At 47.3% G+C, this 13,233-nt stretch overlaps 1 protein-coding gene across 3 annotated transcripts in view; it reads right to left on the bottom strand.

The window, feature by feature from the left end:
- Positions 1–518: 518 nt before the first annotated feature.
- Positions 519–13,233, bottom strand: part of tex2 (testis expressed 2) — a 53,202-nt gene continuing 40,487 nt past the window's right edge. For 2 of the 3 annotated variants that reach the window (XM_066704266.1, XM_066704267.1), the window contains 6 exons: positions 13,059–13,158; positions 7,077–7,209; positions 5,154–5,279; positions 4,737–4,946; positions 4,212–4,332; positions 519–3,507 (listed from right to left, as the gene is read on the bottom strand). In XM_066704266.1, the coding sequence (XP_066560363.1) occupies positions 3,349–3,507; positions 4,212–4,332; positions 4,737–4,946; positions 5,154–5,279; positions 7,077–7,209; positions 13,059–13,158 (849 nt within the window). In that variant the 3' untranslated portion in view covers positions 519–3,348. The remainder of the gene's footprint in view (positions 3,508–4,211; positions 4,333–4,736; positions 4,947–5,153; positions 5,280–7,076; positions 7,210–13,058; positions 13,159–13,233) is intronic. The other variant, XM_066704268.1, reaches the window with a different exon arrangement.

Below are 13,233 nucleotides of genomic sequence, written 5' to 3'. Positions count from 1 at the left end.
TCTTTTCCCCCATCCAGTGATGAGTGCTGGGGGGGGAGGGAAGAAACCTAAATTGCATTCTAAGAGAGGGGGAGTTGGGATGGGCCTGGTGTTAAGGTGGGAGCTAAACCGTGAGTTACGGTCATGTAGTACAAACCTGTCCCTTTAAGCCTAAACTGATTAAAAGCCATTTAAATCTGTAGAGATGGATGTGATGTATTAACCAAGAGTAAGAAAGGATAAAGTAGCAGCAGCTGCCATTCTGCGTAATTACATTTGCGCAAAACAAAGTTTATACTTTTATTTAACTGTTGTGATATAATTGATAACAGATACTGTGCTAATCAAGCAGCATTGATCAGAGCCCCCAGTGCAGGGAGGGAAAGCTGTGGGGCTGTAGTGATCAGCTCGTCCAGTGTCAGGCAGGGTGTCTTTACATTTACATCCCCCTCTAAAAACTGGTTACTGTCCGCTTTAATAGCCACACAATCACATTAACATCAGCCCCTGCAGGCAGAGTGTGAGAAACCACGCAGACATGAGGGAAAAAATGGATAAACTTTATTAAAACAGCAAGCTTACTTCAATCCCCCATCGAGTCATATATGAATGTGAACTGTGATATGACAATCCATACATTAGACTAGAGTAACATTAGTGCATTTGTCCTTGGACTTCGCTTTTAAAAAGTTATTGCACACAGAAAATGGGCCATTTAAATTTAAAGTCGAGTACATGCAACCTTCATGAGAGGTTAAATCTGATCACATACAAAAAATGATTACTTGTTATATATATACGCATACATATATATAACAAAAACCATGTGATGTACATGTGGATAGGAATGCTCTTTAGTTTTATTTACTAATAAATTAATAACAACATGGCAAGTTGAATTTCTAACAAATACAAAGGTTCAACAAAACCATAACAACGTCATCATAAAAAAAAAATACCATTAAAACACAGCCAATGTGTCGGTACGGTGAACAGAAACACCAAGCGCCGTTCAACAGACGCGAGAGCCATTAGGAACAATGGTTTGGTGTGTTGGAAAACAAATAATTAAAGAATCAAGGCAGAGGAACTTTATTTCTTGTTTAATCTGTGTGTGTGTGTGTGTTTGTATATATTTTATCATTCCAGTTCCTTGTACACACTGACATTGGGCCTAAAGCTTACACACAGCAATGCACACGTATGTGCCATATCCACAGCCCAGGTTTTAAGGGGGTCTCTCCACGGGTCTGTAGACACAAACAGCAGCTCCTGGACGGCCCACCAACACACGCAGCACAATATGGCCACTAGAACGTTATTACACAGGTCACTCGACGTAAACAAGGAGGAGTTAATGATGGAGAAGTGACTGCCACCGTGTAACTTGGCAAAATAAATATTCACGTGTACGTTAAAAAAAAAAACACCATCAGAATGAATATTCCAAGAAAAGACACATTAGTGTTGATCATGTCCGGGCTGGGGGGGGTGTGCCAGGAGAGACCACGGCACCTCCTGCCCACCGCGGCGAAGAGATATGGCGCAGCTTGACTTTGAAAAACAAAAGCACTTTATTTTTTTGTCATTATAATTTTTTTTTTTGAAAAATATTCTAAAGAAAACATGTACTGTATAATCCAGATGGCTCACAGAAAGGTGTTTGAATATGGCTAATAATTCATCTTGAATATGGCTGTGTTCACTCACAAGTTAACGTCTTTTAACGTTATATGACAGTCGCAAGTTCCGGAATGTAACTCAATTCGGGTTCAGCTTCAATTAGTGTGGCACGGCGCGCGGAGGGGGGGTATAGCTTGAATTAACTGTGACAGCACAATTGTCAACTTTTCTTCATACACATGTAGTCACATACAGATAGAAACAGTGTTCATAGAAAAAGCGTAGATAATCTCATGTACTTCTCGTTTGTAGTGCAACGCTCGCACGTCCCATTCAACGGCCGCCATCTTGGATACTGTCAAGACCTGCATTCAGAGACCGAACACTGAATTTGCCCAGGGCTGTCATACATTCATCGTAAAAAGTGTTAAGGACCTATATACATCATCTTTTGTATATATAGGTTGGTGATTAACATATATGGATAGCTTATTTTATTCATTTTTTATTTAATGTACACCACAAGCCCATAAACTGATTAAAAAAAAGGACTTGGAGGCATTGATAATTAGAGCAAATATACCAACGGATTAACAGCCCCCGATGCTTCCTATTACGGATTCGGCATTGCAAGGTGGGGGTGGGGGGTGGTTTGTTCAGTTCAGGGACACAGTGGCCGGGAATTTGGATTTGCATATTGTTTTTTCAGCAGGAGAGAGAGCTACTAGACACACGCAGGGGGAAGCAACACAGCAGGGCATACTGTGAAGAATATTAATGACAATAATAAAAACGGCAGCACGTAGACAGGGGCTGTCCGTCCCGGTCGTCCTGGTGTTCGGACCGAAGTGACCAGGGAGAACAAACAGAAAACACCTTCGCAGCGGATTTTGTGAGCAAACGATGACGACAACGCAGACTCCATATTGACTGTGACGCCCCCCTCGATCTACCGCAGGAGCCCCGCACCCTCCAACCCAGGATTTGCGTATTAGTCTATCTGTAATTGATTTCATTTAAAGTTGCGAGTGTACAACGCTCAGGCACAACCACGTACAACCGACAGGGCGGACTGCCCAGGCGCGGAGCCCCGATTCACTGATTTTCCCAACAGTCGGCGCAGCTCCTATATATCACAGCTCAACGTCATTGCGATCGTCACGATGACGATACGACTCCTATCCTGACCTTTTTGCCCCAAGCGACCATTTCTCAAGGAGTTATATACATATATTCTCTTTAATGATTTTCTTTCTCAGCCCGCTGCGTTCAGGACATAAGGTGACAGGTGAATGCGTTAATGAGGTGTTCCACCGACACCAGTCAGCGCCTTCCTGCGCCCTCATAAGTCTATCTTTTATATTTATTTATATATGTATTTCGTATTTCCGTCTTTTTTCATTTCGCTTTCAAGGAAGTGGACTAGAAACATTAACATACACATTTCTTTTCTTTTTCTGTCCAAGTCTGAAACTCAGCAGCCGGCAAAACGTTGGTGGACTTCAAGGCGAGAGACTTTGCCAGCGCCTGGTTCCTTCAGAGATCCGGGGTATGGATTGGGAGTGGGGCGGAGCAGGTATTGGCGGTTTAGGAGTGTGAGGAAAACAGGGGTTAGTGTCTGACATCCTCCATCTTCAGGGGGAGACATAGCGGTGGGAGAGTGGCACGAGTGGTTCTGGGGCACCGCGGCCGGACTCTTCTGGGCCCAGCAGGCAGCTCCCGAGTAATACTGTTGACGGCGAGTCTTCACATTTTACAGTCGGCGGCGTTGGCGGCGACTTCCGTCACGCCCGGCTCCTTCACGGTGTCCGCGCTGACCGCCAGGGCAGCCTGGGACCTGGTGTCCATCGCAGAGTGCATTATGGGAATGTAGACATCATCCATGTTTGGCATTACAAAGATTTTCTGTGAATATTGAAAGAGAGAGATAGAGAGAGCTTGAATCGCTTTGCCTAACCTTGCTGGTGAAAGAGAGGTACATTGAAGGTGCTGAGAGAAAGCTGCGCGAGATTGAGGAAACGAGAGCATGTGAAGATGAGAGAGAGACGCGATGAGGAGATATCTCAGGAGTGACTCCTGTTTCAGGAAGACTGGTGGCAGCGAGACCCTCATCACACGGCCACTTGTTCTATTTATGGTTTTATTAGTGCCATTTAAACAGGTGAGCAGAATGGTTTGAACCCTGCATCTCTCCCAGCGACAGACTGCGTCCTGGCCGCTCGCACGAGAGCCACAAACAAAGCAAACAACCCAAGCGACAGGCCCAGCTCTTGACATTACCGTTTCGTACACAACAGGCTCAATTACAAGACTGGTGCACAGCTTTGGAGAGAGAGAGAGAGGGGGTGGGAACAAAACTATAAATCTGCCTCAACTAAGCTTCAGAACAGCGCACGCCTGGCGAGGTACAGTTTAGGGCCCTCACTGGGGAATTGCAAGGGGATTTCATTACAAAGAACAGGTTTGATCAGAGAAGAATCTCACTCTACTCAGGCTGGAGAAAACTACAGAGTATTCAGCACCAGCCACAGGGGAATCCACACGGGCATACAGGGGGCCGGGAGGGGCCAATGCAGGCTAACAGCGGACCGGGAGGAGTCTGTACATACCTGAAACTCTTGGTTCAGCTTCTTCTCGATCCAGTCGGTCACATGTGCCAGAGTCACCTCCCTCTCCCCCAGCTTGGGCCGCGCCTTTAGCTCCAGGTGTGGAGGACTCCTGAACCCGTACCTGTGTGACAGAGGCTAATTATATCTCTCCCATTCTTGTGTGCGTTTAAATATATATACAAGAGAGAGAGAGGATGGAAATATACACGCAAATATATACACTTTCTCTCTCACATGCAAGTAATAGAGTGACCACCAGAGGGCAGCCTGGCTTCAGGGATATTTTTTTAATGTCTCTGCACCAAAGGTGGGCGAAGCCACGCTCACACAAAGATAACACTGAAGACACATTCACACAGACAGACGCACATCCAAGCCAGACTGTCTGCAGTGCAGGGTTAAAAGAAAGAATATCTGGTATTCAGATTCGCACGTATAAACAAATGATCTAAAAGTAAATGTGTACAAATAAAATAATTGAAACTAAGCTCGTACTAAGCTAAGCACGGTGGGCGGCACACGTACCATATGCGGTCAGTGGGTGGGGGGGGGATATTGACGGCCAGGGTCCCCCGGCACTCCTGCACCTCCACCGTGAGCAGCAGCGGTGTGTTGGACACCTCCTCGATCTTCTTCTTGATGAACTCCGTCTCTGCTGCCTTCTGGAAATACTTTGACTTGGTGATCTTGTCCACGAAGCGCATGATCTTGCTGGCCCGGTGTCCGCCGACGTACCTGTGGAGGAGAGTGGGGGGGGAGAAGGTCAGACAAATTGTAAAGAGACCCAAGAAGGGAGAAGCGCGAGGAGGACAAGGGACACACGGCGACATGACAGACAGGCAGAGGAAAAGGAGACAGACGGGAGAGAAAGACAGAAAACGACAAGTTAGAAAGACAAAGGAAAAGACAGGAAGGTGAGAGAAGAGGAGGTGGAGGGCTCACCCCTCAGCTCCAGGGACGAGGCTCTTGTCGGCAGCGGTGGGCTCTGGGGGGTCCTCCTCGTCCGACGAGCCGGCGCTGGATGACTCCTCATCACTGTCCGCCAGGCAGTAGGTCCGCGGCCTGGCCCTGAGACACAGCACAGTGTCACAACCCGCCCCTCAGCACCGCTTCACAAGCGCAGATTTAATCTTTTATTTCGAGCAGCAGAACTCACTGGGGAGCCAAGGGACTGTGACAGACCCCAAGACACTCGCAAAAACAAGGTTAAATCTCTCTCCCTCTCTGAGACCAAGAGGTGTCTCACGGTCTCTTGTACTGGGAGTGTGCCCTACATACGATGCTGATTGTTGTGTTGTCAGCCCTTCACAGCAGTGTCCTGGGATGTGTTTGCCATGTCTTGTAACAGTTTGGACTGGAACAAGTATAGAGCCGTGTGAATGTGAACGATGCTGTCCCTGCTCTCTGGAAGGTCCGCAGGGTAATACAACTTCATACCTAGGGCTCTTCACTACAGGACACACTGTGCAGCTGCCCCCGGGACCCTCACCCAGCTGAGACATTTACAATGCAAAACCACTGGTGGGAGTTGCAGAATATGCATCAGCAACTGGTTGGCAATATTCGAAGCTCCTGAAGACATTAGAATAAACAAATCCCTAACCAGAGAGCCTTTTATGTGGGAGCCTGAAGACATTAACAGTCCTGGATGGGTGTCTGTATTTCACAACTGGTCTTCAGCGTTACTCCGACTCATGAAGGGAGGTGGAGGGGTGACACGTGTGAACCGCGACCTCGTGGTGCGTGCCGGGTGGGCGAGGGCCTCTGGCAATGTGAGAGAACAGTCTGGCACTTGGGGGGATGTCAGCATGCGGCTTTGCATGCCAGGGCACCCCCTGCATCACACTCTGTCATGCAAGGACCCCAAATAATAAATAAAACAAAAAAAACCACAAATAGATCAGCTGATGCTTCCAGACAGAGAGCGGAGCAGTTCCCCAAACAGGACAAAAGTCCAGTGCTTCTGATTGTTTGTAGAGGACCTTGTGTAAAGTATGACACAGAAGCTGGCAAGCCTTTGACTGAGGAGAACATCTGGCCTGATAAGTGGCTGAAAGAATCTGCTGCCAGCCTCGGACGGGTTTCAGTTCCCAGTCACCTCTGGGCCTCTGGGAGCAGCATCAGATGATCTTTCGTTTGTGTGTTGCAGGCATACTCGAATAAATAAAAACAGAAATAACTTTAAAAAACCTCAAACCAAAACACAAAACCACACAGCCACCACAGGGGGAAGCAGAGGTCGCACAAAATGCCACGACTTTGCCTACAGCTACCAGGATGGGCACGACCGGGATCAAGCAAGCACCACTCACCAGGTATAGACAAATCCACAGAGTTATGAATCCAAAGACATGAGCAATGGAGAGACATGGAGAGAAAACGCACAGTGAGAAGTTACTGATGGAGCTGCTAAGCGATAGATAAATCATCCCAACAAATCTCTGCACAGTACATTAATTGGCTGAACTTTAACTCATACTTTCTCTCCTGCCCATTTCCCCTTCCCCTGCGTTTTACACGCCCTCGGGTCCTAGAGTCCGACCGACTCTCCAGGTTTGGACATGTTGTCTCGAATGTAACCGGTTTCAAATAGGGCAGCGACTCGGGAGAAATGAAGCCGTCTGGGAGAAGGGGTCTGAAGGGGGGACCCTGTCTATGAGCTACGAGAGAGTTATGAATAATACAGCAGGAAGTCGTACAGGCGAGTATGAAAGTGAGAGACGCGCCATGTGTGATCTCTGGATCTGACTGTATAAAAACCACCGTGACGCACTTCCTCCGCCCGGTCCCTCTCTCGGTACAGAAGTCGACCTCAGTGGGTTTTTGCACTGTGTCCTGGGAACCTCCCCCCGGCATGTCTCTTACCCGTCTTTGCCCGTCTCGCCCACACGCAGCCCCTCGCCCGCGGGCTCCTTGCCCAGGCGTGCCAGGTTCATCTTAGTCTCCAGGGTCATCAGGAAGGAGCCGTTGTAGGAGATCTCCAGGTCGAACCACAGCCCTGAGAACAGACGGACAGACAGACATGTGAAGCAGCTCTCTGCGCCGGTCTGGTTTTTAATTGTCCGGCCTTTTCTCTCTCATTCGTGGGTTATATTCATAAACAAACAAATTAATCAATTGGGGCTTCAATCATGCAAATAAAGACAAATTAAATATTTATTTCACTCAGTTAAGATTTTCACATTGAGGGTAGTCCTCGGTTTGGGTCGAGACAGGTATTTAATTTCTCTCCGCTGTCTGAGGAGACGGCAGACTGTTTAGCATGCAGCTCACTTGCTCCACCTTGCCCTGGACCACTCTCTCTCCCTCCCTCCCTCTCTCTCTCTCTCACTGATGGGGGCAAAGCAAACTTGTAGCTGCTGTTTGGGAGTGGGGCAGGGATCCCGGGGCGCTCTGTGGGAGACACAGCTGGACTCGCTGCCTCCACTCCTGCGTGGGGAGAGGCGCATCTTTTGAAGTCCGCATGGCGGCTCAGGCAAATGCACTGCGCGAACACCTTCAAACACATCGGCCGCTGAGCCTCCAAAAACAGGAAAGGAGGAGGTGAGACCTCGTAGAAAAGCACGGATCGGGAATATTTCATCCATATGGACACTGCAGCCCCATAGATACACAGCACCTGACAGAGGGGCTGCTTTAAGGTTTTAATTTGGCCACCTTTCTTCTAATTACAGATTAATCCCTATTTAACAAGAGCGTGTGCCTGGGCTGGAATTTACAACCTGCAGTGTAATGAAATGACACTTCTGATGTTCAATATAACATGGAAAACACAGCAAAATTACAGGGCTAGACAAACTAGCAAGACATACAAGTGTATTAAGAATAATACATCAGCCTTAATTCACTTTCTGTTCCATCTCTCTGTCTCCGTCTCTGCCTATTCTTTCCTATCCGGGCACGTGTTAACATCCAGCCCCATGAAGGAAAACAGATCGCAGCTGCACTGCTGGTTTCGGTGTCGCCCCCACAGATAAATGTTGCCTTTCAGGAACTGAAAGTGCAGCTCAGAAAAACCAAAGAAGAAATTAGCGTGTTTCAAAGAAGAAAAAGCCAAGAGCCTCAGAGTGCAACGGCTCAACTGGTTTAGTATTCGAAGACATGGTCTTGTCGAGAGGGGCAGGACCTCCAAATACAAGAGTGGGAATTTTATTAGCTGTATTTTACTAACAACCAAACTAAATATTATTCTAAACGTGTCAGAAAACTCGCCAGATGTCTTTAATGGAGGTTCCACCCAGATCCACCAGGGGGCGTTGCGAGCACAGATTTATGTGCATCTCACTCCCGTGACCGACTCACATCCAGGGGCAACAGTCAAACCCACATCTCCTTCTTTAACTCAGCAGATCAAGCAGGAAACACAAGCCTGTCGGGCACTGGGCCTAGTGGAAGGATGTCTATCTGAACTTTAAAATCAGATTTATTGCATTTATTTTTATGAAAGGTTATAAGAAATAATATGGAAAATATCTCGGGCAGTACAAGGCTCAGGCAACTCAAGAAAATCATTCTCCGTGAGGTCTAAAACAATAAAATCATTCCTTTTAACAGTATGAAAAGGTCTAACATTTAGCAGGGCTGTAACATTATTCAAAATACTTTTTTTTCTGTGTTGGTTGGTTAAATATGCAAGGCACATGTTTTTCTTCCCTGCTGATGTGGGAAGATGTTTTCAAATACCAGGCCGCGCAGCACTTCAATAATAAGCCTTCATAACAGCTGGCATTTCCAGAAAGGGCACGGTGTACGAAGCTTCATCTCGCCTGAGTCCATTTATACTTTTCCAATTAAAAAGTCTGAGCTGTTAGGGAAGATGACAGAGGATAGTTTCCACCAACTAAGATAAGTAATAATGAATTAATACATTAAAGAGCTCCAGTGTGCCGTGAGGACCTGTGAACCCCCTCTGGCCTGGACACCGGCTCCTGAAGGGCGAAGGATGTGCGAGACCCAGTGTCACAGGGACTTCACAACCAACCCACTATATCCTGGACTGTGATGGGCGGCAGAACTTGTGCCAGCCTGCAGGGACTGTACCACATACAACTACAACAAAGTATAATGGAATACAAAATAATAATGGATAAGATAATAGATGACTCGTTAATGAAACACGCCTTGGGACAAAGCACTCTAAAGCTGAACAACTGACAGGCAGTCTATAGATTTAAACTGTGATGTGGGCAACAATGGGATACCCTCCCAAGCCAAAACACCAGACACCCACACCGGGACTGCTAGAGCCAGAACTGACACCATCCCGCTGGGCCCTCCTGGCTCCCGGGCTTCCCAGAATCACGGCGCAGATCTCGAAGGATCATCAGGACTTTAAACACAGCCACAGGATTGTTAAACAAGCTGCCGGGTTTTGGCTCATCTTCACATGACAGCAAAGCAACTCAAACAGATAGATAGGTATTCGGCGGATGACGGTCTGAGAATCTTTAATTAACCGAATCCTGGCGACACACCAGGACCGTGAAGATTTCAGCATCTAACTGAGCTCAATCAAGACTCGATCCAATCTCCTTGCAACGGCCTCTGGTCTCGAGCATCACCTTTAGCGGCGGCTGGGAGGCGTTTCCCATTTCAGCTGACGTCTCTATTGCGCATGCATCGCACCAGCTCTGCAAAATCAATTTCTTTTCTCATTACAGCCTTATCTGCTCGCGGGGCGATAAAAGGGAGACGGCACCCGTGCATCGCACAACGAGACACAATAAAGACACCAAGGCCCCAGATCCCACACAGCGTCACACTGCCAGCTTTGTGACACAGTGTGTTAGAGAGCCAATAGAAGTGCCAAGAATTTCCATCAAACGTGGGTCGAAATGTTGTGCAAAATATCACAAACACCAGCTGTTGGTCATACTGCCATAAAACACAACAAAACTGCACTCTGCTGATGACCTCTGACACAGTTCTGTGCTGCCCGAGGACAGCCTGTCCCAAATATCTCTCCCTTGCATCCTACTTTTCCCTTTTTTATGATCAAATCAGTCATTGCCTCTGATTGTTCCCTTTACCCACAAAGCCACTCTGGGTTGAATTGTGTTGGAGTTTCTCGCCTCACTCACAAACGGATTTAAATCACCACAAATAACAACGCTGTCTTCCAAACGCAAATCAGAACAAACAAACAAGAACTCTCAGGAGAAAACGAATACAGTAAAGCAGGGAAACTACAGACACTCTATCAACAGTGAAGCCAAAGCACTGATCAGGCTTCTCAAAGATTGGTGGTATTTTTGCAGTGCCGTGTCCCTTTTATATTCCTGGGAACAAAGCATGCTTCTTCTGTGGCACACATACATACACTGTACATATACCTCTATATCTATACATTGTGTTCTGCAGTATGAACGATATGAAAGACCCTCCCTCCCTCTCAATTCAATTCAATTCAATGGTGCTTTATTGGCATGACAAACAGTTTCGTAGTGTTGCCAAAGCAGTTGATATTATATACATACATTGAAAAATAATAAAAGGTAAGAAAAAGGATAAATAAATAAATAAATAAATAAATAAATAATTGAAACAGTACAATATAATTTATAAATAAAATCTTAATAGACATGTACATTTACTTTATTTATAGTTAACAAGTTTACAGCTGGTGCTCATGTATGTTTTCACAGTGAGCCCCTCAGGCTGTGGCAGGCGGCTACATATTGGGCGGCCAGGGGGGCTGTGTGTCCCTCCCCCAGGAGGATAGCTATTTTTTTTTCATTTATCAATTCAGAAAATGATTTTATAATATTTATGTATTTATTAAAGAATGTGTCCCTTAATTTGGCATATTTATTGCAGTGGAAGAGGAAGTGCATCTCTGTCTCGCAGTGACCACAGCGCCGCTCCTCTCTGGGCAGCCAGCTCTGCCTGTGTCGGCCCGTCTCTCTGGCCAGGCTGTGGTCACTGAGCCTGTACTGGGTCTCTGCTCCGTCTCTGCTTCGTATCTCTGACAGTGAAGAGATACTCTGCCAGGGTGTATTCTCTGTTTAGGGCCTGATAGCAATCCAGTTTACTTTGGGATTTGGTTTCATTGTTCCAATGTTCCAGATAGGAGGTGTTGGTTATCTTTATGATTTGGTTGACTCTAATTGGGGGCAGGTAAGCAGTGCTGACCTGAAGCTGGTCTCTGTTCGCAGTATTAGCGGGGGTCAGTGCCGTGAGCTTCAGGGCCAGCTGACTCAGGGGACTCTTTTCAGGGCTGAGCTCTTGGGTTTGGAGGGCCTTGTACTGGAGTGAGTCTGACTCACTTTTCTTCAGGTGCATCCAGAATTTCAGTGCTCTTTTCTTTATATTAATGAGGGTTGGGAAGCAGCCTAATTCTGCCCTGCATGCGTGGTTTGGTGTGTTCCTGTGCACGTGCAGTATGTTTTTATAGAACTCAGCATGCAGGGTCTCTATTGGATGTTTGTCCCACCTAGTGTAGTCCTGTTGACTGAGTGGACCCCATACTTCACTACCGTACAGCGCAATGGGCTGGATCACACTGTCAATTAATTTGAGCCAGATTTTGACGGGGATATTAATGTTATAGAATCTTCTTCTGATTGCGTAGAAAGCTCTTCTTGTTTTGTCTTTGAGTGCCTTCACTGCCAGGTTAAAACCCCCTGACGCACTAATAGTCAGGCCCCGGTACGTGTAGTGTGAGGTGTGTTCTAGGGTAATGTTGCCTAACGTGAAGTGGTCTCTCTCTCTGCGTTGTGTTTGTCATCTGGAGTTACACAATGAGCTCTCACACACGGCCCTGGCTCTCCAGTCTGGTTAGTCATGCGGCGTCAGAGCTGGTCACAAGACACCAGCACACAGGGAGCGTCCCACAGCAGCGGAGCAACAACGCCAGTGTGTGGGGACAGTATCTGTGGCTCTACCTCGAAGGCCCATATCTTCACAACTCTGTGAATTGAACCCAGCAAAACATTTCAAAAGTTACAGACACGGGATTCTTACAATTTGTTTTTGTTTAGTGTGTTTCTTGTACTTTCTTATTATTATCCTAGAGGCCTTGGGTCACAGATGTCGTACAAACTGAATAAATAAATACATTACAAAAATAGAAAATGATTTTATATGATGTTCACGTCTGGGCTCAAGGCTCAGCTGGACATTTGCACTTGTTTTGTTTAGGGGGGGGGGGGGTTGTTCAGAGGCAGTGGAGCAAAGGTTTTACACTCGATCCGGGCAGTGCGGCCTCTGAGCTACAGCCTGTAAACATGTTTCCCTTCGAGAACAAAGGCCTGTAGGTCAGAGACTGCAGGAGGCCATGGTGTAAACAGTCCACACAGGGCTCCTGGACTGGCAAACACCGGCATGGGCTCAGAACTCAGCAGGGGATTGCAGGGGATACAGAGCGGAATGAGCTTCATCAATACCAGCTCACACACACACACTAACTTCTGTTCTCCTGCTTTGCTGTGGCCTCCCCTTCTTGCATGCCGGCCAGGAATTAAAACATGCAAAACCTAAATTTCCCTAATAGGATTATAATTTTATTGCCCCATCGCCATGCAGGGAGACTGCAGCTCGGCTCGGTAACCAGGCCAGGGAGAGACATCACACGTCCATCACACACGGCCCGGGTGCGGCTTCCTAAATACTCGTGGTGTCCGCCAGCTCCTTTTCAATTACCGTCCTCTTACACTCTCACACCCGGGGATGCAGGCGGCAGCATTAATTGAGGGGAAGGAGGGAGTGAGGGAGGGGAGCCTGCATTTAATCCCTCTTGCTAACAGTGCAGGGAGCTGTTTGACACCGAGCACGATACAACTACAACGCGAAAACCACTTAGAAGACCAGGGACCTAACACCGGGGATGGCTCGGTTTTGGCGTCTTACCTTGATGATTGACAGAGGGTCTGGATGCCTGCAGCACCTTGGGGATGGCCACGCCCATGTCCAGCTCGGTGAGGGTCAGCTCGTTCATGAAGTACGGCAGCTGCAACAGAGGAGACGCACAGCACCGGTGAAACGGCGTCTCTCTCTCCCTGGGCATCAAAACCCCATGACCGTG

Source organism: Amia ocellicauda, chromosome 5 (genome assembly GCF_036373705.1).
Source record: "Amia ocellicauda isolate fAmiCal2 chromosome 5, fAmiCal2.hap1, whole genome shotgun sequence".
NCBI lineage: Eukaryota > Metazoa > Chordata > Actinopteri > Amiiformes > Amiidae > Amia > Amia ocellicauda.
Note: the sequence above shows the minus strand (reverse complement) of the source record. Positions and strands in the feature narration are given on the sequence as shown.